The sequence below is a fragment of the Stegastes partitus genome, unplaced genomic scaffold, assembly GCF_000690725.1.
Source record: "Stegastes partitus isolate 25-593 unplaced genomic scaffold, Stegastes_partitus-1.0.2 Scaffold1174, whole genome shotgun sequence".
In the NCBI taxonomy this organism is placed as follows: Eukaryota; Metazoa; Chordata; class Actinopteri; family Pomacentridae; genus Stegastes; species Stegastes partitus.
This window is the reverse complement of record NW_007578905.1, coordinates 104435-130714: the sequence shown is the minus strand read 5'-3', so window position 1 is coordinate 130714 and position 26280 is coordinate 104435. Positions and strand designations below refer to the sequence as shown.

The window sequence follows — 26280 nt, the reverse complement described above, 5'->3', positions numbered from 1 at the left end:
TCGTCCATCTGAGTGTTCAGGAGTTTCTGGCTGCTCTTCATGTCCATCAGACCTTCATCAACTCTGGTGTCAACCTGATGGAAGAACAACAAACAATTTCCAAGAAGCCAAAAGCATTTAAAGAGAAACCAAAACTAAGACATCTCCACCAGAGAGCTGTGGACGAGGCTTTGCGGAGTTCAAATGGACGGCTGGACTTGTTCCTGCGCTTCCTCCTGGGATTTTCACTGCAGACCAATCAGAAACATCTAAAACGTCTGCAGCAGACAACAAGCTCAGACTCCAATCAAAAAACAGTCGAGTACATCAAGAAGAAGATCAGTGAGAATCTGTCTGCAGAGAGAAGCATCAATCTGTTCCACTGTCTGAATGAACTGAATGATCGTTCTCTAGTGGAGGAGATCCAACGGTCCCTGAGATCAGGAAGTCTCTCCACAGATAAACTGTCTTCTACTCAGTGGTCAGCTCTGGTCTTCATCTTACTGTCATCAGAAGAACATCTGGACGTGTTTGACCTGAAGAAATACTCTGCTTCAGAGGAGGCTCTTCTGAGGCTGCTGCCAGTGGTCAAAGCCTCCAACAAAGCTCTGTAGGTGGATGGATCACTTAATGTATAACTATGATTGGCATTTCATCAGAGCTGAACAAACTCACATAATTAACTATTTTCATCACGTTTTCCTACTCAGGCTGAGTGGTTGCACACTCTCAGAGAGAAGCTGTGAAGCTCTGTCCTCAGTTCTCAGCTCTCAGTCCTCTAGTCTGAGAGATCTGGACCTGAGTAACAACAGCCTGCAGGATTCAGGAGTGAAGCTGCTTTCTGCTGGACTGAAGAGTCCACACTGTGAACTGAAAACTCTCAGGTCAGGATACAGCTGTTGAGTATGACTCTGAGGCTCAGTTTACCAGACATGAATTAAACCTGGTCTTAGACTAAAAGAAAAAAATAAACTTTTTGAATGAGGATATACCGTCCTCTTTAAGGTGTTCTGACCTCATTCATACAGCTAGCCAAACTGCATTCACAGTGACATGAGAGTCAGGATGTCGCCTCTGAGCTCCAGATATCTATTGCAGAGGTCTTGCATGGTGCAAAGGTACATGAAGATGTGAAAATGGAGTGAAACTGAAACAACAGAATACAGCAAAATCATTGTAATATTTGCTATACAAAGGTAAACACCTAAGTTCACAAGCATGCTAAGCTCTAAGCTAAATCTTATACCAATATAACCAAAAAAGGCTCAAACCCAAATAAATAATATGGCAATAACAGTGACATCAATACAACAATGACATAGTGAGGCTAAATGGTTAATATCAACAGCTCTTTACTAAAGAACTCATCATATATTATTTGAACTTACAGACAATGCTTCTATGGCACAACAACAGGATGGCAGCAGATGAACGCGCTCTGCATGTAGCTGAAATACAATCCGCTGAAGCATACTTGTGCTTCTCCTTTTCCTTCTTCCTGTCTACAGAGGAAGTTGTGTTGACTTCCTGTTCCGACGGCCTTTTGACTGGAAGTTGTGTGAAAAGGCTGTGCAATCATTGTATTTTTCTTTTAGTGTAGGGCGAGGCTTAATTCATGTTTGGGAAACTGCCTGTGAGAGTTTAGCATTGGTATTTCTGAGTCGTTTTTACAAGTTTAAGTCATAGTCAGTTTACTTCTAATTTGATACATGAAACTAGTAAGTAGTTGCTTTAATAGGTATTGGCTGATGGGGGGTGATACCTTCAATGATCCTTTGGATTCAAGTTTGGTTTGTGGTGAAACTAGATGTGATAGGGGTTTTTGACATGTTGTAGAGACTCAATACAACTAGTCCCAACTATAAGAAAAATACACTATCAAAATGTAATCTATTCACAGAGTTTCTATTCACTGTTTCATTCAAGGCTCGCGGTGTGTAAACTGTCATGGAGAGGCTGTGAAGATCTGTCCTCAGTTCTCAGCTCTCAGTCCTCTAGTCTGAGAGATCTGGACCTGAGTAACAACGACCTGCAGGATTCAGGAGTGAAGCTGCTTTCTGCTGGATTGAAGAGTCCACACTGTGAACTGGAAACTCTTGGGTAACAAATCCAAAGTTCTTACAAGACATGATTCCATCAATACTTCTTTACATCCTGTTTAGTGTCTGTGGAGATTACATGCAATCTTCTCAAACTTCCAGTCTGTCAGGTTGTCTGGTCACAGAAGAAGGTTGTTCTTCTCTGGTCTCAGCTCTGAGCGTTAATTCCTCCCATCTCAGAGAGCTGGACCTGAGCTACAACCATCCAGGAGACTCAGGAGTGAAGCAGCTTTCTGCTGCATTGGAGAATCTAAACTGGAGACTGGACACTGTCAGGTATGGACAGACAACACAACATCAAACAGTAATGTAAAAAACAATGAGTACATTTCACACAAATGTAAATCTATCGAATTCAAACCAGGGCTACCAGACAAGGGTCCAATGAGAAGAACCTCCTTAGGGACCAACATTTGGAACCTATCTTCTTTGAACCTTTAAGGCTCTGTTGTTCTTTTTGCTATTTAAGGGTATGGTGTCACCATGTCCAGGGTGAAGGGGCCATTTAATGCCATGTGGATGCCTTGGAGTCTGATTAGGGATTGAAAAAGATCTCCAAATCATTACAAATAAATAATTCTACTGAGACAAAAATCATCTCCAAGTGGTATGGACTTCAAATGACTGCCACTTTGTCTAGGACTGGCTCCTCCAGCAAATTAAGCCCAAGAGACGTGCATTTGATACAAAAACACATCTTCAACAACCCCAAAATGTCATACCAGCAGCTGCGGGTAACTCAAAGTGCTACATCTACAATCCAAAAGCACAACTTTGAGCTGCAGTGGAGGTGTGATAGGAAAATGCTTTACTGTCCAAGAACAACATTAGAACCCAACGGACATACAACCGGCCTTTTCAAATAATGTGCACTGGACAAATTAATCAAACAAGGTTGGGCTGTTTGGTCACATGACAAATTAATGCTTTTTTAGGCAGTATTTCTGCGGAAGAGCTTCATACAAACTGTAAAGCGTGGTAGTGGAAATCTTATGCTTTTGGGTTGCTTCGCTGATTTGGTAGAGGGCAGCTTGCACACCAAAGACTATAACAAAGGTAATGTGAGGCCATCTGTCTGAACTTTTGAGATGAACCAAAAATAGATCTTTCAAAAGGGTGATGATCCACCAAAGAAGAGTTAGGAGGGTTATAGAATAGACTAGTCAAAGCCCAGATCTGAATCCTATTGAAATGTTGTGGGACAATTGAAAACTGAAAGTAGATGCAAGAAAACCCCTCAACAACTGAAGAAACGTTGCAGAAAGATTGGTACAAGAGATTGTTTTGATCACTTGTACCAAACAACTACAAGAAGTAATTCCTGGTAAATTGGGAAACACAAGCTTCTGAGGTCACAGAAGAACAATACATCTATTGATATTTCGGTTCAGTACTAAATGGTTAAATTTTCCTCGTGCTGTGGCTCAAGTTCATCACCTTTATCTGTTTGCACTGTTTTGGAGAGGATCAAATGTTTGTACAGATATGCTGGAAAAGTCAGCAGCTTCCATGGGATACACGTTTCTCATTACATGACTGTTACACTGTAGTGTCTCATTCATATAAGTTATTGAATGCTCCTGTTTCCATTATCAAAAATTACACACTGATCTGACTGAGTTTTTTTTCCTGCAGGGTGGAAAATGGTGGAAAACAAAGGTTAAAACCTGGTCTGAAGAAGTGTGAGTGTGGACTTTGATATTTCATACTATAACATCACCTAATCAATGTTCCATTCTCTATTGTGCTTTCTTCATATTTGTCTTGTTTAATTCCAATTTACCAAGATATGGAGTAGTTTAACCTTTCATATCACTGATCTGTCGGTCAAAAATATAAAACTTGTGTTTTGGTGTCTTTGTCAGATGCCTGTGAAGTCACACTGGACAGAAACACAGCACACAAGAAGCTCAAACTTTCTGACGGCAACAGAAAGGTGACGCTGGTGAGGGAGAAGGAGCAGCCCTATCCTGACGACAAAGAGAGGTTTGACCGCTGCTACCAGCTGCTGTGTGGAAATGGTCTGACTGGTCGCTGTTACTGGGAAGTCGAGTGGAGAGGAGAGGTCGACATCGCAGTGGCCTACAGAGGAATCGGGAGAAAAGGAGACGGTGCCAACTGCAGGTTTGGAGGGAACGATCAGTCCTGGACTCTGAGCTGCTCTGATGGTGGTTATTCAGTCCGTCACAATACCAAAGGAACATCCATCTCCTCATCATCCCCTGTTTCCAAGAGAATAGCAGTGTATGTGGACCATCCTGCTGGCATTCTGTCCTTCTACAGAGTCTCCTCCCCTGACTCTGTGATCCACCTCCACACCTTCAACACCACATTCACTGAGCCTCTGTATCCGGGCTTTGGGTTTGGGTTTGGGTTTGGGGTGGAGTCTTTGATGCTGTCAGTGGACTCTTCAGTGTCTCTGTGTTCATTGTAAGATGGAACGTCTCTGACGTCTCAGTCAGTGTTGGTGAAACCCGTGTCTCCTAGAAATTAGAATATATAGAATACAATACAATAGTAATACTTTATTAATCCCTGAGGGGAAATTTGGTTATTACAGCACAAAGAGTAAAGTCACTACCACCATAAATACAGATAAACAAGCACAAATAAACAATAAGAACATGTTAAATGTACAATAAGTGAAAAAAAGACTCTACAGTTATATATCCCAATTAACACAAGCATGAGGCTGATGGAAGAAGGAGAGAAAACATAATGAGAAAATGTTCGTTAATGTTTGCAGAAGGACTACATTTGTTTTCTTCCAGAAGATCTGATCAGCCACAACAATCAAACCACCTGCCTCATATTGTCTGGGTCCCCCTTGTGTTGCAAAGACAGCTCTGACCCATCGAGGCCTGGACTCCACAGGAACCAAGACATTAGCAGCCCATCTCTTAAGTCCTCGGTATTGTGAGGTGGGACCTCCGTGGATTGGACTTATTTTTCTTACCCCTTCCCTTTTCCCACAGACATTCCATAAGACTGCGATGTACAAAATTTGGAACTTAACTTAAACTCTTTGTAATGTTCCTTGAACCTGTCAGCAACACTGTTTAAGGCGGGTGACTCATTAGGACATGTTTACTAAAAGGCATTATTACCATATGAACATAATTTCTAGGAGACCATGAAATTTCTTCATCACAGCTGAGTAAGTGAGCAGCTGTCAGTGAATTACATGAGAAGCTTTACTGTATACTGTTGGTATGATCAGAAAACAAACAATAATTGTCATTTAGTCTGCATCCATTTGTTAATTTTCATTTTATGTTGCCCCAATTTGGTTTGTTTTTCTTCTGAATTACTGTTTATTGTCCCGGTATTTTTTTTTTAATGTTGTGTGTGAAATTTTATACAGAGAGCTGAACTTATGTTTTACCTTTATTTCAATAAGAAACTTCATATAAAAGTAGAGAAAAAAAGTGTGTCATGGAGATATGAGCATGCTATATGAAAGCATTTTGGTGTTTAGAGAAGTGACATCATGGAGCATGGTCCCAGATCAAGGTGGTGTGAAGACAGAGTGGTCGAGAGTAGTGTTGAGATCAGGATGAGGGGGTTTTAGCAGCGTGGGGAAACAGAAGGTGACAACTTTCTTAATGAAATGAGCTTCATTTAGAGGGTTCAGTTAGGAGACTAGCATTAGCAGGGCATGAGGAGAGCTTTGTAAGTGATGAGAAAGATTTGGAAGTGGATTGGCTGGAGGACTGGGAGGCAGGAGATGTTCTGGATGGGGTTTATGTGATGGTGAGTGTTGTAGTGGGTGAGCAGGCAGGCAGCTTAATGCTGAATGTGTTGAAGTGTCTTTAGTGTTTTGGACGATGTTCCGTAGAGAAGACTGTCGCAGTAGTCGAGTCTTCTGCAGTTGAGTTTCTGAAAAGGTGACACTTTTGAGGTTGAAGAAGGCTGTTTTAGTTTGTGCTTAATATATTGATTGAAGGAGTCGGTTTGGTCAACGATGAGGCCAAGATTTCTGATGTAAGGGGAAGTGAGTACAGTGGAGCCACTGATGGTGAGGGAGAAGCTACGGGTGGATTTAGTGAGTGATTCTGGACGATTTCTGATTTGTCACAGTTTAGTTTGAGGAAGTTTGTTTGGAGCCAGAACTTTGTTTCTGTGATGCATTGGTAAGGGTTTAAAGGACGATAGTGGTGATTGTTTTGGTGGAGATGTTAAATGTTATCGTCAGAACAGTGAAACTGGAGTCCATGATGGCCGATTAAGTGGCCAAGGGGGAGAGCATATAGAGGAAGACGCCTTTGCAGTCTGTGTTTGTTCTTTCTGAATGATCAGCAAAGCAATTGCTGCTCAGAATCTCATTTGTGTGTTTTTGTTTTTCCTACAGTTTATACCTTCACCCTACGTCGGCTGGGATAGAGAGGTGTATAGATTTGTTTTAACTAGTGAACACATGAAACATAGAATTGAAATATACAGTTCACTACCCTTGTTAGTGTCACGTTTGCTCAGTTTGTTTAATAAAGCTTTGCTCCTTTCAAAAATACATTTTGACTGTACAGCGCTTACTTTACTTTGCTGTGAGTTCATAAGAGGGAACTGGTTTAGTGACATGGTGAGAGCAGCCAGCAATCACTCTGATGGTTTAGTGTGTAAGACTGAAAGACAAGCTGCCGTTTGATTCAATGAAACCTCTTACAAGTATAACTTAAATATAAAGATTGAGATTGGTTTAACTTTTATTTATGGTCAGTCTAAAAAAGAACAAAACTGCATCCCGTGATTATTTTCAATATTGGTCATTTGTGGCCATTAATGGACAAGTTGTCTGATCAATCTCCCAAAGCCCAGAGTGACTCAAAGATATAAAGGTTCCCATCATGAAGAACTAAAGAAGCAGGCAGATATACATGTGAGGAACGCTGTACGAGAATAAATGCAACAAAACGACACAAATGAGAAGCGTGCAGTGTTGCTGCATTGCCACCATGTCTGCACATTATCTTAAAACTGCATGTGTGTTGTTTTGTTATTGTCTGTGTCTGCTTTGTGTTTAGTTGATTGTGTATATTTTTTTATCTGTGAGGTTCTGACAGCAGGAATCCTTGTGTGTTTCAACACAGTCAGTAAAGCCGCAGATTATAACCACGTTACGAACAGGAAGGTAAATGAGTGACAGGACGATGCTTCCAGTGTGACTGAGCGGACATGTTTGCTGTGTGTGGACGGTCTGAATAAACAGCAGCCGTCTGTCTGTAGCCGAGCAGCAGCTGAACTTTGTCCTGCAGGGTGGAAGCTGTGTGAGCGCCTCTTCTGCCTTCAGCAGGACGAGCGGCGGCTTCGGCCCTTCAGTTCTCGTCTCAGTAGCAACTTGAGGAAGATCTCAGCATGGCGGAGAGGAGGATGCCAGGCAGGGCGGCGGCAGACCCTGACTTCCTGCAGTTCAATGATCTGACCTGTGAGACGGTCGGAGGGAAGGTGAGTCACTCAGAGTGTTTTCATGCTGCCACAAGCAGACATACCCTCAGATATAAACATGTTTCTTAGTCACTGTTTTCATTTTCCAGCTGCTCAGATACTATTTAGACATACATTCAGTACTGCAAGACACAAGCAAATATATCATTAGTCAAAAACTACAACAGAATTTAAATATATATCATGTTTGTTAATTTATCTTAATGACCGATTGGCTGAATGAGGGGAACAGCTGTCTAAGTAGTTTAATGATATTTAATCCAGACTTGCTCACCTGTACCAGCAGAAGAGTTCATTTGCAAAAACAGAAAACTCCATCTTCACAAACCTTCAGAAAACCCACTTTTCCATCGTCTACCTGAGACAACATCAATCAAACCTAAGTTATCTCTATTTTTGTCGTGTCTATGGAGTCAAATCCACTCAGCTGCAGTTTGATTGATATTATCTCAAGCAAACAACACAAAAATATGTTTTCTGAAAATCTGCAAAAATGGGGTTTTCTGTTTTTGCAAATGAACTCTTCAAATACAACATATGAATAAATTAGGGCTGGAACTACATTTTTATTCTAATTTTTTATTGAGTGGAAGGTAACACGTGTTCAGATGCCTTAGTTTGTACCAGCAAGTGTCTAAAAAACCCTCAAATATTCAGTTCGACAACAGCATCACACCGCCACAATGCAAATATGTGTAAAACATATCGATGCACACACACACACACACCCACACACACACACACACACACACACACACACACACACACACACGACTGCAACTCTTGCACAATGTACACTTCACTTCAGCTTTATCTCTTCACTCCTCAACATTTGTGAATATTTTAAGGAATGCTTTATTGCACAACCTTGTGGAACAGTCACTTCACACTGTACGGACATGGGACAAATAAAAACTCTTCCATCTTCAGACATTTAGTTTAAAGGGGCTCAAACTGACCATTTATTTTTTGACTGTTTCAGTGCTGATGGCAGCGTTGATCCTTAACATAATGAAAATTCACAAACATCTGACTGAGCTGCTCTCAGATCACCAATCTGCATTTTAAACTGAATGTTCAGCATCGATTAACCAGCAGTAACTGTTTTTTGTTGCTGCATAACAATCTGTGATAGAGTGGCATCAGTCTGAACATCTAACAGATCAGATTGTATCCAAAATGGTAAATTATTACTCATTAATCCAGTTCTAACTCTGGATATGTTGTATTGACTCTATTGAACTGGTTTCACACCACAAACCTTTGTTGGTTTACATGATAAAATGTGTTCATGTTGTTCTTCCAGGTGATCTTTGCCACAGACGAATGGTTCGCTCCTGCTCAAAACCTGTTGAAGGTACAACAACTCTGATCTTATTAATAACACCAATACTTAAATCTACACAGTTATGTCACTTTAAAGCATCAGTCTGGTGTTCTTCTTTTTTTATCGTATTGACAACAAATATCCCCAAAAGTGTGTTACTCCATGTTCCTTCTTCTCTCAGTTCCTACAGCAGATGTAAATCTTTCAAAAGACACAACACCAATATGGAGGTTCATTTTTTTTTTTTTTTAATTTCTGCAACAGCTGCTCATCACCAGTGTTTCTGGTGTATTCAAGGATTAAAGGAGCTCACCGTAGATTAGATTGTACAAGACCCCGGCTGTTTACTGCAGTGTGCATAATAAAAAACATGCCACAGTGCATCAATAAACAAAAAAAGAAGAATGGGTTAAATTTGCAGTGTCCAGATGTGCAAGGCTGAAGATTACAGTCTTAGGTTAGACAACATGAACAGCAGCAGCTTTGTCCTTATTTTTGTTGTTTGTATAAAACCATTTCACAACATGCCATCTCAAGGTTCACCTCACATGGTGGACATCACAAAATCATAGTTCTAATAACATGTAATGTCTGTGTGTTTGTACAGAGAGAGCCACCACAGTTCGTTGCATCTGCCTTTACTGAGTTTGGAAAATGGATGGACGGGTGGGAGACGAGGAGGAAGAGAATATCTGGTTAGAATCTAGAATTCACACAGACCTTCTCTGAAGTTCATCCAGTCAGACCTCAACACGGAGGGCTGCTGTCATTTCACTCTGTTCTTCACAGTCAGCATACAAAGACCTTTTCTGGCTGCTTGCTTTCAACATCTTTATGGTCTAGATCAGGGGTCTGTAATCCGGAGCCATATGTGGCTCTTTCATACCTCTGAAAATAAATAATGAGTATTTCGTTTAAATGTATTTTATTTTAGTTCGTTAGTTTTTAAAATGTAGTTCTAAATTTGAGGATTATGGTGATCTTGTAACACTAAAATAAAACGTCTTTAATTTTTTGTCACTCAAAACCGCCGACATGCGACACCCGCCAGTACGCGCAGTGTTGCCAACTTGGCGACTTTCTCGCTAAGTATGGCGACTTTCCAAATCCTCTTGGCGACGTTTTTAGTCAAAAGCAAGTTGCAACGAATCTAGCGACTCTTATCGGAGACTTTTCTGGCGTTTTGGAGACTGATGTGAAAACACTAAAGCTTCACAAACCAAGATCACTGGTACCAACCAATCACAGGTACAAGAGAGCAGGTCAGACCTTCACCATCTTGGGAAAAATGTGATTAGTAGCACGTTACTGACTGAAGCTCATCATGAATGTATAGGTGAGGATGCACAGTGGTTGCACATGCTCTGCCCTACAGCACTGGTTAGTACTTTTGTTTCACTACCATTTAAAGGACATTCATTACACATCACTCATCATGACCACGGTCCTTTTGTGTGTGTGTGTTCTTGTCACCTGTTTTGTTGAAGGTCACGACTGGTGCATCATCCAGCTGGGAGTGCCGGGGCTGATTCACGGCTTCGATGTCGACACGTCCTTCTTCACTGGAAACCACTCTCCTCACGTCTCCATCCAAGCCGGTTGTCTGGGTACCAGCTTCTCATCATCTTCCCCCTTTACGTTAAACCTTTTCACACAGCTTACATGTTAGCTCCATGTCTCCCACAGCAGCTGTCTGTTTACATGTCAACTAAAAAAACAAATCTTGCTCCTCATCAGACCAGCTGCCTGCCTTCACTCTGGAAGGAGACCGGACTGGCATGGCCGCCTCCGACAGTCAGATGGCTGCTGTCGCCAAGGTAACACTGGAGTTGAAGTGGTCGCTAAGGAAACACTGAGAGTGGGATGTTAGCGATGTACTGGTCACTGTGATGACAATCGGCGTGTCGGCATTGTAACATAACAACTAGCCAGTCACCATGGAAGCACTGCTAGTCATGATGGTATTTGAAGCAGTTAGTCACCGCGGCAACATTTGTAGTCTGCAGGCCACCATGGTAACATGACATCGACTCACTCACCATGGTAACGCTGGCTGCTAGTCTACAAAGTACGACTGACAGCAAGCTGGTCCCCATGGTGACCAACTTGGTTTGGTTGGATTGACAGCTGATTGATTATCAGCTGATTTGTGGTTTGATTGACAGCTGACATGTGCTCTGATTGGCAGCTGGGCTCGGAGGCGTGGCCAGAGTTGGTGAGTGTGTCTGAGCTGCAGCCTGGATACTCAGACTGCTGCCACAACTACTTCAGGGTCAACTGTAACTGGAGAGTCACACACCTGCGCCTCAACATGTACCCAGGTACACACACACACACACACACACACACACATAAACAACATGCATTTAATATTACACAGTGTGTGCGTGTGTGTGTCCTCAGATGGAGGGATAGCCAGGCTGCGGGCGTACGGCGTCGGGCAGAGAGACTGGTTGTCTGTCTCCACCAACCAGCTGGTCGACCTGGTGGCTCTGACCAATGGCGGAGTCTGCCTCGGCTACAGCGACGCCCATTTTGGGCATCCACGCAACATGATTGGTTGGAGTCAACTCAGATTATTTGTGCATTAGCTTTTTATCTTTATTGTTGCTGTGTGTTGTGTAAGTGAGCTGCTTGTGGCCCTTGTGGGTGAATTTGTGACTCTGGTGACACTGCTGCTGTGTGTGCAGGTCTTGGTCGAGCTGCCAACATGGGGGACGGATGGGAAACAGCCCGGAGACTGGACCGACCCAAAGAGCTGAAGGTTTAAACAGCAACACTCAAATTAACCTCATTCTTATTCTACTTTCCAAGATGTCCTCACCTCTTTGGTGTCCCACTTTGCAAAAATGTTGTCAATTTTCAAGATGTGAAGAATTTCTAAAAAAATGTTTCCTTATTGTCAACAGTGTCCTCAGTTTGAGGAATGTAGCCATTTTTATTTTCTGAAGATGCCCCATTTAGATTTACTTTAGAAGGTTTCACTGTCTGATAAAGAGAAGAAATTTTATTTTTTTTTTTAAATAAGTACTTTATCAAAGTCCCCTCTTTAAAATGAATAGCTTGTGAAATAATTAGGAAAATATCCTGTTTCATATTTATATATGTTATATATATATATATATGTTATTATATGTTTTATATATTTTAATTTTTCTAAAATGTCTCACTATCCAAACTATCCTTAGTTTTAAAATTGTTCTCATTCATTTTTTCATTTCAATGTATTCTCCAACTTAAAACGTCTTTACATCAAACGTGAACCGTCCTATTCATGTGTGGACTCTGTTGTGTCAGGTGTTAAATGCCTCCCTGCTGGTTGTCTTGCAGGTGGACCAGCGGGGGATCTTGCAGGTGCCTGGCTGGGAGTGGGTGGTGTTTCGACTCGGTCATCCCGGACTGATCAGCAGCATCGAGATCGACACCAACCACTTCAAAGGTAAAGACACGTCTCAGGTGTTTCACTTCACTTTTCTTCTCAAATGCAGCTGTTCATTCTGGTGTTTTTCCATTCAGGTAACTTCCCAGACTCCTGCAGGATCGAGGCGTGCACTTTGACCCCCGAAGAGGAGGCTCAGTGCATCAGGACGAGGTGGAATTCTGGGAAATGGCAGGTCCTTCTTCCTCCTCAGAAGGTACGTTTTTGTTGTGTGAAGAAGTTTTCTTTGGTTACGTTTCACCTTCTTGATCATCGTCTTCCTCTCTGTGCTGCAGCTTCGTTCTCACCACAGGCATCACTACAGTGAGACGGAGCTGACGCTGAGTCATCCTGTCAGTCACGTCCGTCTCATTATCGCTCCAGATGGAGGAGTCAGCCGCCTCCGGCTCTGGGGTCGACTCACGCCGACCACTGCAGCTTCGATCAATCAGAGGAGACCAACATCTAAACTCTGACACACCTCAGACCTGCAGATCGAGAGGGTTTAAATATGTTAGTTTGCAGTGTGCAAATAAATCATGTGACAGTCGAATGAATGATGAAGTAAACACGACCCAGTCACACACACACACACACACACACACACACACGCACACACACACACACACACAGTAAAACATTCTGCAAAGCAACGTGACAATGAAATCAAGGGACTAAACATTTCACACCGAACTCGTTTAATCTTTTATTTCAGACTTTAAGTTCGATGCAGATCTAAATTACAGGTGTGAAACCTAAACTCTGGTTTGAAAAAAAAGTGGTGAGCTTAGTCCAGACAACATAGAATATGGTTTGATTGGTTCCTACAAGGTGCGATCACAAACTTCTGTGATTCTGTAAAATCAAAAACAGTCCCTGATTTAAATTTACATGCCACATCCCTGTCGAAGTAGTCGTCTGGTGCAGTGACACACTGCTCCCAGTGCTCCTGCAGTGTTTGTAATGCTTCCTGGAAGTCTAATCATGTAAACACTTAGATCACCATCTGCAATGGCTGATGAATCTCCTCCACTTGATCAAAACAGCAATCCTTAAGCTACCATTTCATTTTGGGGAAGAGGAAGAGGCCACTGAAAGCCAAATCTGGCCAGTAGAACAGTTGGAGAACAACATTGGTGTTGATGGTGTGGCTGTGGCTCAACAAAGGAGTGCAATCAGGCTCACAGCAGACTGACATTGTGCCACATTTCAGGTCGTTTGTGTTGATCTTCTCCTTCAATCACCTCAGGGCGTTACAGTGAAATTCGGCCTGGATTTTCTAATCCATCCATCCATTATCTATACACCGCTTAATCCTCTCTGGGGCTGGAGTCTATCCCAGCTGACTCAGGGTGAAGGCAGGTTCACCTGGACAGGTCACCAGTCTATCACAGGGCTACACTTAGAGACAAACAACCAAGCACACTCACATTCACACCTACAGACAATTTAGAATCACCAATTAACCTCAACATGTTTTTGGACCTTGTGGGAGGAAGCTGGAGAACCCGGAGAGAACCCACGCTGCACGGGGAGAACATGCAAACTCCATGTAGAAAGATCCAGCACATTACATTACACATTACTGAAATATAGTCTGACAACTTCACAGTCAAATGCACACTTTAGGCATTTTCAGGGAAAATGAGAGAGAGGAGAGCAATTCCTGAAGATAAAGAAACTGCAGCAGCGACATACAAGGTGCTCAATGAAAAGCAGCGAAAGCAGCAGATGTGTGAAGACGTCCTCAGTTGCAGCAATGTGGACGTCAGAATCAATTAATGTTCAGAGAAAAATTAAAGAAACGAGCAGATTTGAGAGACGAAAGTTCCCTCCAAGATTCATGATTGTTACAGAACAAAACAGAATCACATCACAGACAACTTGTTCCAAAATGCAAAACTCTCGCTGTTACAGTACGACTGTGTTCTCATCACGTTCAACACGCTGAGCTCCAAACCGGTTTCTCTAAAACAGACATCCCTGGTCATCTTTCAAAAGCCACGATTTAAAAAGTTTTTGTCGAATCCTCAAAGATTCTTCTGTCCATCTTGATTAAAAAACATCTCTTCCACTGCACCGCTAGTTATTCTACAAATGTGTATTTAGAAACAAATTTGCCCTTTTAATTGTGTTTTAATGGATACAGATGAATGGGAGGAAAACAGTTTTAACTCTTAAAATCAAATCTTCAACTCAGTAAAGTGTGCAGAAGCAATTGCTTTCTGAAATGACCATTCCCTCAGTTGGTTGAGCTGCAGCCTATTTGAAACAATACAAGCAAATTATTGATGCTTTCTGTATGAACATTAGAAATAATAGAAAATGTCAGTAAAATGTAGCTGACACTACACTTTTATTTGTTAATTATTTTTGTCCCTGCAGTCTAAACAAAGCCCGTCTTTGTTGCCTCGGATTCGTGCATCAGGAAACGACTCCCCACCTATGCCATTTACCCACAATCCCCTCTGCTTCTCTTCATCACATTCATTTATCCTCCATCAGTCAGCTGAGCATCTCTTCTCAATTAATAACACGAGATAACCGTTTCAGTTTGGGGGAGAGGAGGGATCGATGACGTCTCCACCTTCTTCTTCCTCAGAAATTAGTGTTAAAAAATCAAATGGCCATCGATCTGCTGCTCATTGATTTCCTTTGCTCTTCACCTCCGTCATTAGTTCTCATCCATCTGTGTTTTCTGCCTCCTCTCTCTCTCGCTCAGGCTCAAGGTCAACTTTAATCAACCTCAGGCGGCGTTGTCACCCGCCTCCCCCTCGCAGCCCTTCCGCTGTCATCCCCGGCTGACCCCCCTCACCTCAGTGAAGTGAAGAGCTGAATGAGGCGCGTCCTCATCAGGGATCCTGTATTCTGCACGATGCTCCAGGACGTGCGGCCTCTAAATCCGTCTGCAGGTCAAATATAAAAAGATCAGACTATCACATCGTCAGATCTGCATTCTGATTGACATCTGGAGAAAACAGCTGTGCCATATGGTTTGTTTATTTGTTTGTTTGTTTTCTGGGGGGTTGGGAGGTGTTTAGGTTTGTTGTGTTTTCTTTAGGTTGGTCAGTTAAACCACCTGCTTTATAACAGACCTTTGTCACATCAGTCGCAACAGGAGAAACACTGGTGTAGAGGTGGACATTAAAAATTACTGGATTGCATTTCCATCCATTATCTATACACCGCTTAATCCTCACTGGGGTCGTGGGGGGCTGGAGTCTATCCCAGCTGACTCAGGGCGAAGGCAGGGGACACCCTGGACAGGTCACCAGTCTATCACAGGGCTACACTTAGAGATAGACAACCAAGCACACTCACATTCACACCTACAGACAATTTAGAATCACCAATTAACCTCAACATGTTTCCGGACTGTGTGAGGAAGCTGGAGAACCCGAAGAGAACCCACGCTGCACGGGGAGAACATGCAAACTCCACACAGAAAGATCCTGGATGTCCTCACTGGGACGCGAACCAGCGACCTTCATCCTGCGAGGCAACAGTGCTAACCACTGAGCCACCTTGCAGCCCTGGATCGCATTTAAAGGTCCCAAATGGGAAAAATCCATTTCAATTTTGTACGTCTTAAAAACTTGAAGCTAAACATAAAATCTGTGAGAATATGAAGACAACTGCAACTCTTCAAATAGGTGACCTCCCAACTTTAGACTCCAGTCAGAATTTTTTCTCAAATTCCTCCATCAGCAGGTAAAAAAAGAAGTTTAATCCAGGCTTGTCACTGTCCACTGCTTCACCACAGCAACATGAAAATCCAGTGTTGACTCATTGTGTGGTTAATGTCGCTAACGGTAACTTCAGCTTTGGTCAAATGCCCACAAGTCAGAACTTGTAATGCAGAATAACATTTAGATACATAATGGAAACGTTGGGACTAATTTGAGCCCAGTGAACAACAACTGGGTGTATGATTGAGTTTTCATGTCACCTGTTGTGCTTCAGTGCACAACAGTGTTCATCTGTTCATCCTGCTCCCTGCGCTCACATACGCTGTATCTCACTGCTGTCAGTTTCCAAGTAGAGCTGTTCTCGTTCACATAGTTTTCTGTTTCTGTTGTCAAAGGAACGAATATAAACTGGTGACACACATTTAGACGGCACATGCAACATTGTCTGACAAACTCAACATACGTGTAGGTTAAAAACAATGGCAACGCTGTGAGTTTGGTGGCATTTCCGTGTAAAATAATCATTCGGACAGGAAGTTAGAAAGAGTAGAAACTCCTGGTCTCACACATACATTAAGCTGCTGTTTTGTCAAGTGTTTTTCTGCTTTTATGGTGCACGTCCACAGGATTCGTTACTTTGACGATTTCCAAACACCGCTGTGTCGTGTCGTCCGCTCCACATTTGCATAAAGTTGAGGTCTCATCTACTTTAACGAAACTCTCATCTTACTTTTCAAATGAGGCGAATCGAGCGGAGGTCCGTTGCCTCGTGAAACTTTTGTAAAACCCTTTAACTAGCTGTTGCTAAACTAAAATGAGGGCAGATTCAGCAACTGCATAACTTATTGGTGACCTAGGATGTTTTCAGAAACACATTTCCCTGAACTGTTTTTGTAATAAACGTTGTGAACGAGCCTCCATGTTGGTTTGACGCCTGAACAAGATTCTGGGGAAGGTTAGAGGCAGTTCTCACACCACCTAGTGGCTCGCTAGCGACGCACCTTTCAAGCCTGCGATGTTGGAGAACAGTCCGATGTTTTGCATGTAAAACTGCCCCAATGGACAAGTACCTTTAATTATAGAAACCGTCTTCTTCCTGAAAGGACACAGACAACAGCAGCTCAGCTAAATTGGAAGCTACAGACACTAAAACTGACCATTTAGAACTAAAACCCAGAAATGAACCATCTTTGCAGTGTTTAGAGCCAACAAATTGAGTCCAACATTCTGGGTACATGTAAGACTTCCGTTAACGTGCTGAAAATAGGCACAATGTGAGACCTTTACGGGAGCGCTGACTGGTGTTAGCGCTCACTGGGATACCTGCTGGAGCTGAGCCAGTATTATTGAAAAGCGTTTCACCTTCGCTTCTCCTGCTGTGACACGTCACCATGTCTGCTGAGGAAAAGGTCAGTAAGAACATGGAGAGAGCAGCAGTGTTTCTCAAAGTCCTGGGCAGCAGGGATTAATCACACGTCTCAGTGTTGTTGTTCCATCAACTGTCCTCCATTAGATTGTGTTTTTTATCATTTGATGAATAAAATCTTAACAAGATTCGTCCTCAGAGGCCGACGTCCTGCTGAAGAAAGAGCCTGTTCATGTGTCGACCTGCTGTGCTTCAACATCTGAACCTCCTCCTCCCTCCTCCACTCGCAGCGCTGAGCTTGGACCTGACCTTTGACTTCGCCTGGGCAGCCTCAGCGGTGAGGCGGACGTTTGTGTCATCTGCTCAGACGTTACTGTCGACCTGCTGAAATTATGGCAATTAGCCGTCCTGTGTGGGCTCTCAAGAGTGTGTGTTTGTGTGTGTGTGTCTGTGTGTGTGTGTGTCTGGTAGTTTTAACCCTGAAAGGATCACTCCAGTGATTTTCCACCTCCATATGCGTTTCCAGGTGTTGAGGAGAAGAAACTATGAAACCTGTAGTGTCTTTAGAAAATAGATCAGTATTGATCATTTTCTAAAATACCCATTGTGAGTCTGCCAGTGTTACAGGAGTGTGATGATAATTAAATGAGTTTGATTCTCCTTTAAAATGATGAATAAATGATGTTAAACCTACAGTGATGTGCACAAGGGATGGCGATAGAAATAATGTTCAGCAAACATCATTTGCAGGTTCAAAGCTGCTGCAAAATAGCATCGGCATTATTCTTGAGTTTGTGACGCCAAAACACAAAATTGTTAATAGACAATGTTGGATATTTAACAATTTGTCATCTCAGTGCTGCATCAAAAAAAATCTCAATACATATGCATCTTGTTACTGTTAGATGCTAAAATGTTTTGTGGGCAGCTGTGACTCAGATGGTGGAGCAGTTGTCCAGGCTGGTGGTTTGATAGTCGAAGTGTCCTTGAGCAAGACACGAAGTTGCTCCCAGTGGCAGGCAGTCATCACTGGTGTAAGGATGTGTGTGTGAATGGGTGAATGAGAAAACATTGTAAAGTGCTTTGAGTGCCGCTAAGTTAGAAACGCTCTACATACATGCAATTCATTTACCATTTAAAGAAATAGTTACTTCTTGTATGCAACATAAACAAACTGTCAGAGGTTTAACGGCCAGAGTGGGCGGACTGGTTCACCACACCTGTTACCATGCAGACCGTAAGTCTACTTATACACACACACAGATTTAAAAATGTTAGTTTAAAGACCGGGCTGCAAGGTGGCTTGGTGGTTAGCATCGTCAATTCGCAGCTAGAAGATTCCCAGTTTGTGTCAGTATGTGGCATCAGTTTGAGGATCTTTCTGTGTGGAGTTTGTATGTTCTCTCCGTGCAGCGTGGGTTCTCTCCGGGTTCTCTGGCTTCCTCCCACACAGTCCAAAAACATGTTGAGGTCAATTGGTGATTCTAAATTGTCCGTAGGTGTGAATGTGAGTGTGCTTGGTTGTCTGTCTCTAAGTGTAGCCCTGTGATAGACTGGTGACCTGTCCAGGGTGTCCCCTGTCTTCACCCTGAGTCAGCTGGAATAGACTCCAGCCCCACATGACCCTAGTGAGGATTAAGCGGTGTATAGATAATGGATGGTTGGATTTAAGAACCACGGTGGAAACAAAACCAATGGTAAAAATAACACCTGCTGGTGGTCGAATTGAAAGAACACTCATTCATGATTCTGGTCTCGATTTAATGAGGACCGTCCTCCAGATTCAGTAGGACTGGAAATGATCTCTGTTTATTCTAATTAAGTTGAGTCATTAACATCATGAGTGTGAGCGCTGCGACCATCACTCATATGAGAGGAGAGTTTAGAGCAGAGCTCCACCCGTCTGTCAACACTGTCGGAGCAAACCAACACCGTCATCCTTCATCTGCTGTCCTGAAGGACAAACACACACACACACCTACACACACACACACACACACACACACACACACACACACACACACGTAACAGATAAAACACACACATTTTATATTTATCTAAATGTTTTACACTGACTGTGTCCACATTGAGGAGGTTGGTGAACAGGGACAACCATGGAAGTAAGTCCAGGACTTTATGATGTCGCTTAGCGTAAACCCAGTTAGCACCACCGGGTCCAGCAGATCCCACTGTGGTTTTATTGGGGTGACTCTGTCTCTTACAGATTACATTCACCCATCTAACCGTCTATTAGCTCTACACACTTTATCCTGCAGAGGGTCAAAGGGGGCTGCAGTCTGACATTGGGAAAGAGGAAGGACACACCTGTGGCAGGTCAGCAGTCCATTACAGACCTGAAATTACCTTCATATATTACTACATTGTTTTCCCAGATGTGTTCAGGTGCAACATAATCATTGACTGGATTTTGTTCAGAAGTACTATTTCTTTAAATGAGCTGACAGCAGATTTCTGAGCTGCATCAGAGTCTGCAGGAGGAGGTTGGGGTGGATGGAGGTAGTCCAGGAATGGGGCATCAAAGACTGAGTTCGCATTCAGAAAGATGTTGGTTTTGGTTCAGTGTGACTGAAATCTCTGTTTTGCTGCAGTCACTGCAGGCGGAAACTGTCCTGAAGGTTTGCAGAAAAAAAAAACTTGATTTGATTAATTGATTTGATTTGGGGCTTTAATGACGTGAAGAGAAGTTCACTTTGTGGTGCTTTTCAATTAAACAGAATTCAAAATAAAGGGATTTCATATATCTCCTCCGTATGTATATTGATGACACTGTGTTGACTGGATTTAAAGATGCTTGTGGTCATTTAGGTCTCATTTATACAGAGAAGGCGTCACTTCATTTTCAGGTTCAGTGTTTTTAAACATCAGAAGTTATCAGCAACCTTTAAAATATTTGTGCTGAACATTGTCCGAGAGAAACTTGAGCAGAGACACTTGAGTTTAGGAGCGAGCTGCTGACTTGGATTTCAGACCATCCTTCTGCCAGTGTGCCCTTGAGCCAGACCCTGACCCTCCAGAGCTCCCTCAGTTCAGATTGTATGTGTGATTTGACCTGATTTCCTTTCCTGGTTTTTGTCTTTGAGGTCTGATCATCGACCGCTCTGACGTTAATAAAGATGAAGCACAGAGAGGAAATTAAAGCCCCGCTTCCCTCCTCTAATGAGACCATATCCATCATGCTTTGCTCTTTAACCTATTGTACAACCCCCTCCAAACACACACTTGCAACACCATAAACACAACCACTGCTGCCATCTTCTTCACCTGGCTCCATTTCTTTGCATTAACGGTGTAAAAACGTGCAGTTACTGAGAGCAGTGTCAGTTCCAAAGATGGGCAACTGTATTAGAGAAACTGTAATAAAAATAAAACGTCACCGGTACAAGAAGCCCGTGGACTCCTTGTTTCATTTTGGATGGATTCAGTAACTTACAAACAGCATCATACAGCAACAACATGACATTATGAATAATGAGGCATTTTAATCTTCATATTAAATTCAAGTTGCTGTAACCTTTTCAGAGCATTAACAAAAACTAACATTCCCGAAATGTTCCAATCATTTCTAGACGTCAGAAACTGTGTTTGTTCGAGCCGGGTGAATATGAGTCATGTCGGGCTGATATATTTCATGTTTCTACTGTTTTATGTTGCACAGAACTGCTGTAACTTCTCATAGATTCTTTTGGAAGTTGTGGCTTCGCTTTCCTTTCTAGCAGCAGTGGAAGGCAGATGTTTGTCAGGAGACTTTGTAAGATCTGACTTCTGTAGCTTCAAATTTAAGCTAGTCAGGTTTTTTTGTTTGTTTGTTTTTGTTTTTTGTTTTAGTCAGTATGGGGACATAAATCATTTTTTTCAGGTTGGATGTCATCAAGTAGAAGCATGTTCAGTTTCCAAAAGGCAGAGGTCCTCGTACACAGCCTTGTGGTACGCCATCATTTATACCTAAGTGTAAAAAATGAACCTAAAATAAACAAAAGGTGAGTCATACATTTGAGTCTGAACGTCATTTGAATGCACTGAATCTGATAATCTGATTGATGAACAAAAACTAACTCTTCCTCTTCCTCAACATTTTTATCATGAGCCTCATGTTCATCTTCATCTGCAGAGCTTTTGTCATCAAAACTGTCCAACATCGACGGAAATGCTGCTCGAAGGTGAACCAGCAGCTCCATCCTGTCACTGTGAAAACGAAGCAGACAAATTTCTGTATCATCGTGTCTCGGTTTAGGCACTGCTAAGCAGCGACACAACACTCCCACTATCAGCTCAGTATGTGAATCACAACACTGGTCTATCAATTTTTGAAAAAATGTCAAAAACATCATAAAAATAGTGCATTTAATTGTTTTGCAAGCAGGACCTTGTTAAAGACAAAGAGTCATTTTGAGGAACACCAGAAAGTTGAGATCTTCACTGAAAAAATGAATGAGTTACAGCATATAATGAAGTCCGTGTTAATGTTTTCATTTTAGCTGCTCTAAAAACATAACTCATAAATGTAAAATACGAAGAGGACGTAAACAAACAGAAGAACAAAATCAACCTGGACTTGCTCCACATTTGAATGATGAACGAAGGTAAAACTGACATCATCCTACTTCTGTGGTTTGTCACCAGCAGGGGGCAGTAGAGACGCAGTCTGCTTCCTGCAGACATGAACTTCATGCACAGACGTGATATTATGTAAATTAGCTCTTTATATGATCTGATCCCAGTTTTTTTTTCTCTCTCTCTGCTGTGGGGAGGGAGGAGGTGGAGGCTGTGACAGCAGACCGGGGACGAGCAGCATAATGAAAAAAGGCTTTTAAACTTAATGGGAATTCAGTTCAAAAACATCATTTAGATCCTGCAGGGCAGCAGAGCAGAAACCAGCATGAGACACGGTCATGTGTTCTGTTCTGCGGCAGCCGCTGTTATACAACAGGCCCTGCAGAACCTGTAGGTAAAGCTCCACTTACCCCCGAACGCACACCTCGGTGTAAATCAGTTTACCTTCATGTGTCCATTAACTGAAGAACTACAAAACTTGGTTTGCAAAGCCCTTAACGAACAAATGAGTTAGACTTTTTGAGACTTCACATTAATTGTAAATAAATGTCACAGTAATACAAAAAAAAGCAAAAATCCATTCAGGGTGAGTTTTATGGTGTCATGAGATCTGAAATGTTTTAGCTGCTAATTAATGAGATTTTAAGGGATGTTTATTCAGTTTTCAGGTATTTACTTTTCGTTTGGGCTGAAATAGGACATTCTCACATATTAAGGGGTTTTGTTGGTGGATACAAATGTTAGCTGGACAATATGCTAAGCTAATGGTAAATATTACAGGCATGTAAAGTTCAGTTTTACTGTTGAAGCAAAAAGGTTCGCTGTAGTCATTGAAAAGTAAAAGATGTGTACAACAGAAAGTATTTAGTGGGTGATCTGCGCAGACAACGAGCACATTAGCATGCTGATGTTAGCTCAATGTGTCTAAGTGCCTCCCAGAGCGTCAGATTTTCTGACTCTGTGCATCTATGAGCCTCCCGGGTGTCTCTGCTGCAGGGCCTCCTGTTCTCAGTTGTTCACCATCTGTGTGATGAGGACTCTGAGTGTGTTCGCTCCGTGACAACGGTCTCATAAACGCCGACAGACTCTCCCCCCGGCGTCGCTTAGAGTCCCGGGGGGTGCAGGCGTCCCCCGGCTCGGCCCTGTGGAGATTATTGCTCCGTCTAACCGGCTGAGGATATTACTTTGCCTGAAGCAGCACCTTGCATGCTTATTTCCCCCGAGACTCCTGAATCACATTTCCAACGACCCTCGCTGGAGAAATCTGGTAAAACCGTGTCGGTGTGAATCCCCCTGAGAGAGAGCGGCGGCTTCATTAGCATAACGCAGAGCAAATCAAAACCCCAGCGAGGAGGCCGAGTCAGGCTGAGCAGGACTAACCCCCGCTGTCTTCAGCCATGGATGGCAAAAATGGACTCAGTCTGGGTCAAAACAGCACCAACACAACCTTGGCTATCTCTACCTGCTACCGGTGTGATACTTTGACTTACTGCTGATGGGTTGTTTCTGTATCACTGCTGAGCCATTTATATGCTAAAATATGGTTCAAGTTTAACCTTACAACAGTCTCACATTTCCTGTTCGTTTAGCATCCACATATTGGTAACAATTAGTTGTAATCAAGTAACCTGTAAATATACATATAATACCTACAGTAGATTATTGTGGTTTGTGGATCAAAAAATCAACAGAAATGATGTGGGCAGCTATGGCTCAGGTGGTAGAGCAAAGGTTGGAAGTTTGATCCTCCACCCCGCCACAGCTGAAGTGTCCTTGGGCAAGTTGCTGCCAATGGCAGGCAGAGCAGTTCTGTCACCAGGCGTCTGAATGTGTATCTACTCTCAGACGTACAACATGTACATCTGCTAAATGAAATTCTAAACTGTAAGAAAAGAACACAGATTCTGAACAACTAGTTTTCTGAGGGTGTTTCTTTTGTACCCATGAAGTGCCTTTAACATGGACGCGGTTGATGCTACAGTGGAGTCTAATAGTCTTTTTTTGTGAACCTTGGAATCATCAGAGAGGTTTTAAAACATAGATCTGACATGTAAACTGAAGGAGAAATATTTCAGTCTCTGATCAGTGTATCATTAATCAACCAAACTGGATTAATGGCAGTGACCCTGCTAACTCGAACAAAGGTAAGATTTCTTTGAGCTGCATCCTTCCATTGAAGCAGCATTCAGATGGATTTCTTTGACTCATCGGAGGCTTGTTTAACTAAATCAACCTGCAGTCATTGTTTATATTACGGAAATATGTCTGTGACTCAGGTTACCAGCAGATTGTTGTTCACTAAGTAGCTCTGTGATGATGGGAAACATGGCATCAGAACTGAGTGAAAGTGTCAGAAGTTAAATTATTACTCTGAGCAAAGCGGAGCGTCATCAGCATCGAGTCATGGCTGGACTAAAGGTTTCTGAGGTGACACTGTGAGGAGCTCTGAAACACTTTATGGAAACTGGATCAGTTGTATCTAAACAGGATCAGACAGACCAAAAGCTAACAAATCATCAGAAGATCGATGCATCAAGCTTTGTTTACTGACTGTAGAACAGCAGCTTCATCACATAATTTACTAAATAAAGAAAGCAAGACTCCAATCAGCAAAGGTTCTGTCAAAGGACGGCTGTCTCGTGATGTTCTCAGAGGACAAAGAGCATCTCTAAACCACTTTTCAGGAGTTCTGCACAAGCTCTAACACAATCCCTTGGCTGGTCTTGGGTTCGACTCCCGCCCATAACCCTTTGCTGCAGGTCTCTCCCTGTTCTTCTCCCCCGCTTTCATGTCTATCTCAACTGCTCTAAATAAAGGCAAAAGCCCAGAAGATTTATATTGAAAAAAGAAAATTAGTGGCATTGACAAAAGGGTGTGTATACAGTATAGACACCAGAAGGACACCGTAGTGGATCTACCACACAGTGAAACATCCTCCACTCTGACCATCCATTCTTCACAGACTCCTCCGTCTGGTTTGCATCTCTTTGGAGAAGGATTCATGCTGCAGCAGGATAATGAGCCCAAACACTCCTTCAAACTTCAACTTGAAGAACCAAAGAAGACCAAGGAGAGCATCATGGACTTTACTCCACAGTCACCTGAACTCAACCCCAGTAAAACATCTATGGAGCAGTTAAAGACATAAGAACACAGTTATTTACATGACAATAAGCTGTTTGGAACCTTTGCTGGGACACCATGGGTCATCAGGTCTGGTGGAGTCCATGCAGATCAAGTCCTGCTGTCATGAAAGTAAAAGGAGGCAAACAAAGACTGAGAGATTCTGACATTCATGAGCATTTTATCATCACTCGGTATGAAACGTTTTTTATTGAACTCAAATCAAATGCAAAACAGATGAATCTTAACCGGTGCTCGCACACTGTCGGGCGTCACTGTGGATTAAATGTGATTTTCATTGAACTCGGGCCTTAAGTTTGGCTGTGTGGTGGCAAGGCAGAGAATAATGATGGAGGTGATGAGGATGGATGGATGGATGGCAGGGACACACTCGTCCACCTCCACCGGCTTTCATTCAGAACTGACAGCGGACTGCTTCTCGGAGGCGTCAGATTGATCGGCGGAACTCGACTCTGTCCCGTTCAATAAAGTCTGAACGAGTCCACTGATGCTGCTTCTGTCACACGCAGAACTGAAAAGCCGTCGTGGTTTTATCAGGATGGAGATATTAAAATCCAACAGGATGTCTGTAAATCCTGAAGGGACCAGATGAAGAGTTCTGAATCTTACTGGTGGCATTATTTATTTGAAAATCTGTTCCACTGGCTTTTAACCTTTTAGGTAGCGTTTAAAACAGACTCAAAACGAACTCAAATGAGGTAAATTTGACCCATTAATGTGCCAATTAGACACTTCACTGCACCAGAATTAATAAAATAACTCTTCATCAACATTCACGTGACATCTAATCCGATCTCATTGGGCTTTAATTTGCAAACCAAAAAAAAAACAACATGAGTTAAGTTTGGTGGTTATAAATCCTCACCAGTGATATGTTTTAAATCATTAACTTCATTTTAACAGTGCATAAAGCCAGAGCTGCGGTCCTGCGATGGAAACAGGATGATTGACATGTTTGTTCTTTCATGTCAGATGAAGCTCAGTTTGTGTAATTACTGTTCTGGTTTATGAGTCCTGATTTACGGCTGATAAACACCTCACTGTCTCACTTAAACTGTCCTGCTTCAACATAAACACGTGTCACCGGTGTCTGTGGATGTTTTTATGGATTAAAGCTAGGAACCGTCTTTTCTGAACCAGAACCAAGAGCTGCCAGAGTCTGAACCACAGACTGTAAATAAAGATGGATGTAGCAGGCGATGGCGTCGCCCGCTGGTTTGCATTGGTGCTGATTTAAGGCCCAG

The 26280-nt window shown here is 42.5% G+C and overlaps 2 protein-coding genes across 3 annotated transcripts in view; both read left to right on the top strand.

The window, feature by feature from the left end:
* Positions 1-25040, top strand: part of LOC103368568 (uncharacterized) — a 32517-nt gene extending 7477 nt beyond the window's left edge. Inside the window, exons 6-13 of the mRNA XM_008296977.1 lie at positions 8-589; positions 690-863; positions 1906-2079; positions 2181-2354; positions 3714-3760; positions 3944-4451; positions 12766-12829; positions 24855-25040. Of these exons, the coding sequence (XP_008295199.1) occupies positions 8-589; positions 690-863; positions 1906-2079; positions 2181-2354; positions 3714-3760; positions 3944-4451; positions 12766-12829; positions 24855-25040 (1909 nt within the window). The remainder of the gene's footprint in view (positions 1-7; positions 590-689; positions 864-1905; positions 2080-2180; positions 2355-3713; positions 3761-3943; positions 4452-12765; positions 12830-24854) is intronic.
* On the top strand, positions 7431-15062 carry allc (allantoicase). 2 transcript variants are annotated; one of them, XM_008296976.1, is made up of 11 exons: positions 7431-7520; positions 8827-8877; positions 9455-9542; positions 10335-10454; positions 10585-10664; positions 11036-11168; positions 11251-11406; positions 11538-11611; positions 12178-12286; positions 12364-12482; positions 12562-12815. In XM_008296976.1, the coding sequence occupies exons 1-11, from the start codon at positions 7431-7433 to the stop codon at positions 12739-12741; spliced, it is 1200 nt and encodes a 399-aa protein (XP_008295198.1). In that variant the 3' UTR covers positions 12742-12815. The 2 variants fall into 2 exon arrangements, with proteins under 2 accessions (XP_008295198.1, XP_008295197.1); XM_008296975.1 differs by lacking the exons at positions 7431-7520; positions 8827-8877 and adding an exon at positions 14988-15062 and having other exon boundaries at positions 9471-9542; positions 12562-12778.
* Positions 25041-26280: the final 1240 nt, after the last annotated feature.

Bases quoted from the DNA above. Each gene is read 5' to 3' on its own strand.
- allc (XM_008296976.1), top strand. From the start codon at position 7,431: ATGGCGGAGAGGAGGATGCCAGGCAGGGCGGCGGCAGACCCTGACTTC. The intron at 9,543-10,334 runs GTTAGAATCTAG...GTTTTGTTGAAG, and splicing joins GAGGAGGAAGAGAATATCTG to GTCACGACTGGTGCATCATC. The intron at 12,483-12,561 runs GTACGTTTTTGT...TCTGTGCTGCAG, and splicing joins TCCTTCTTCCTCCTCAGAAG to CTTCGTTCTCACCACAGGCA.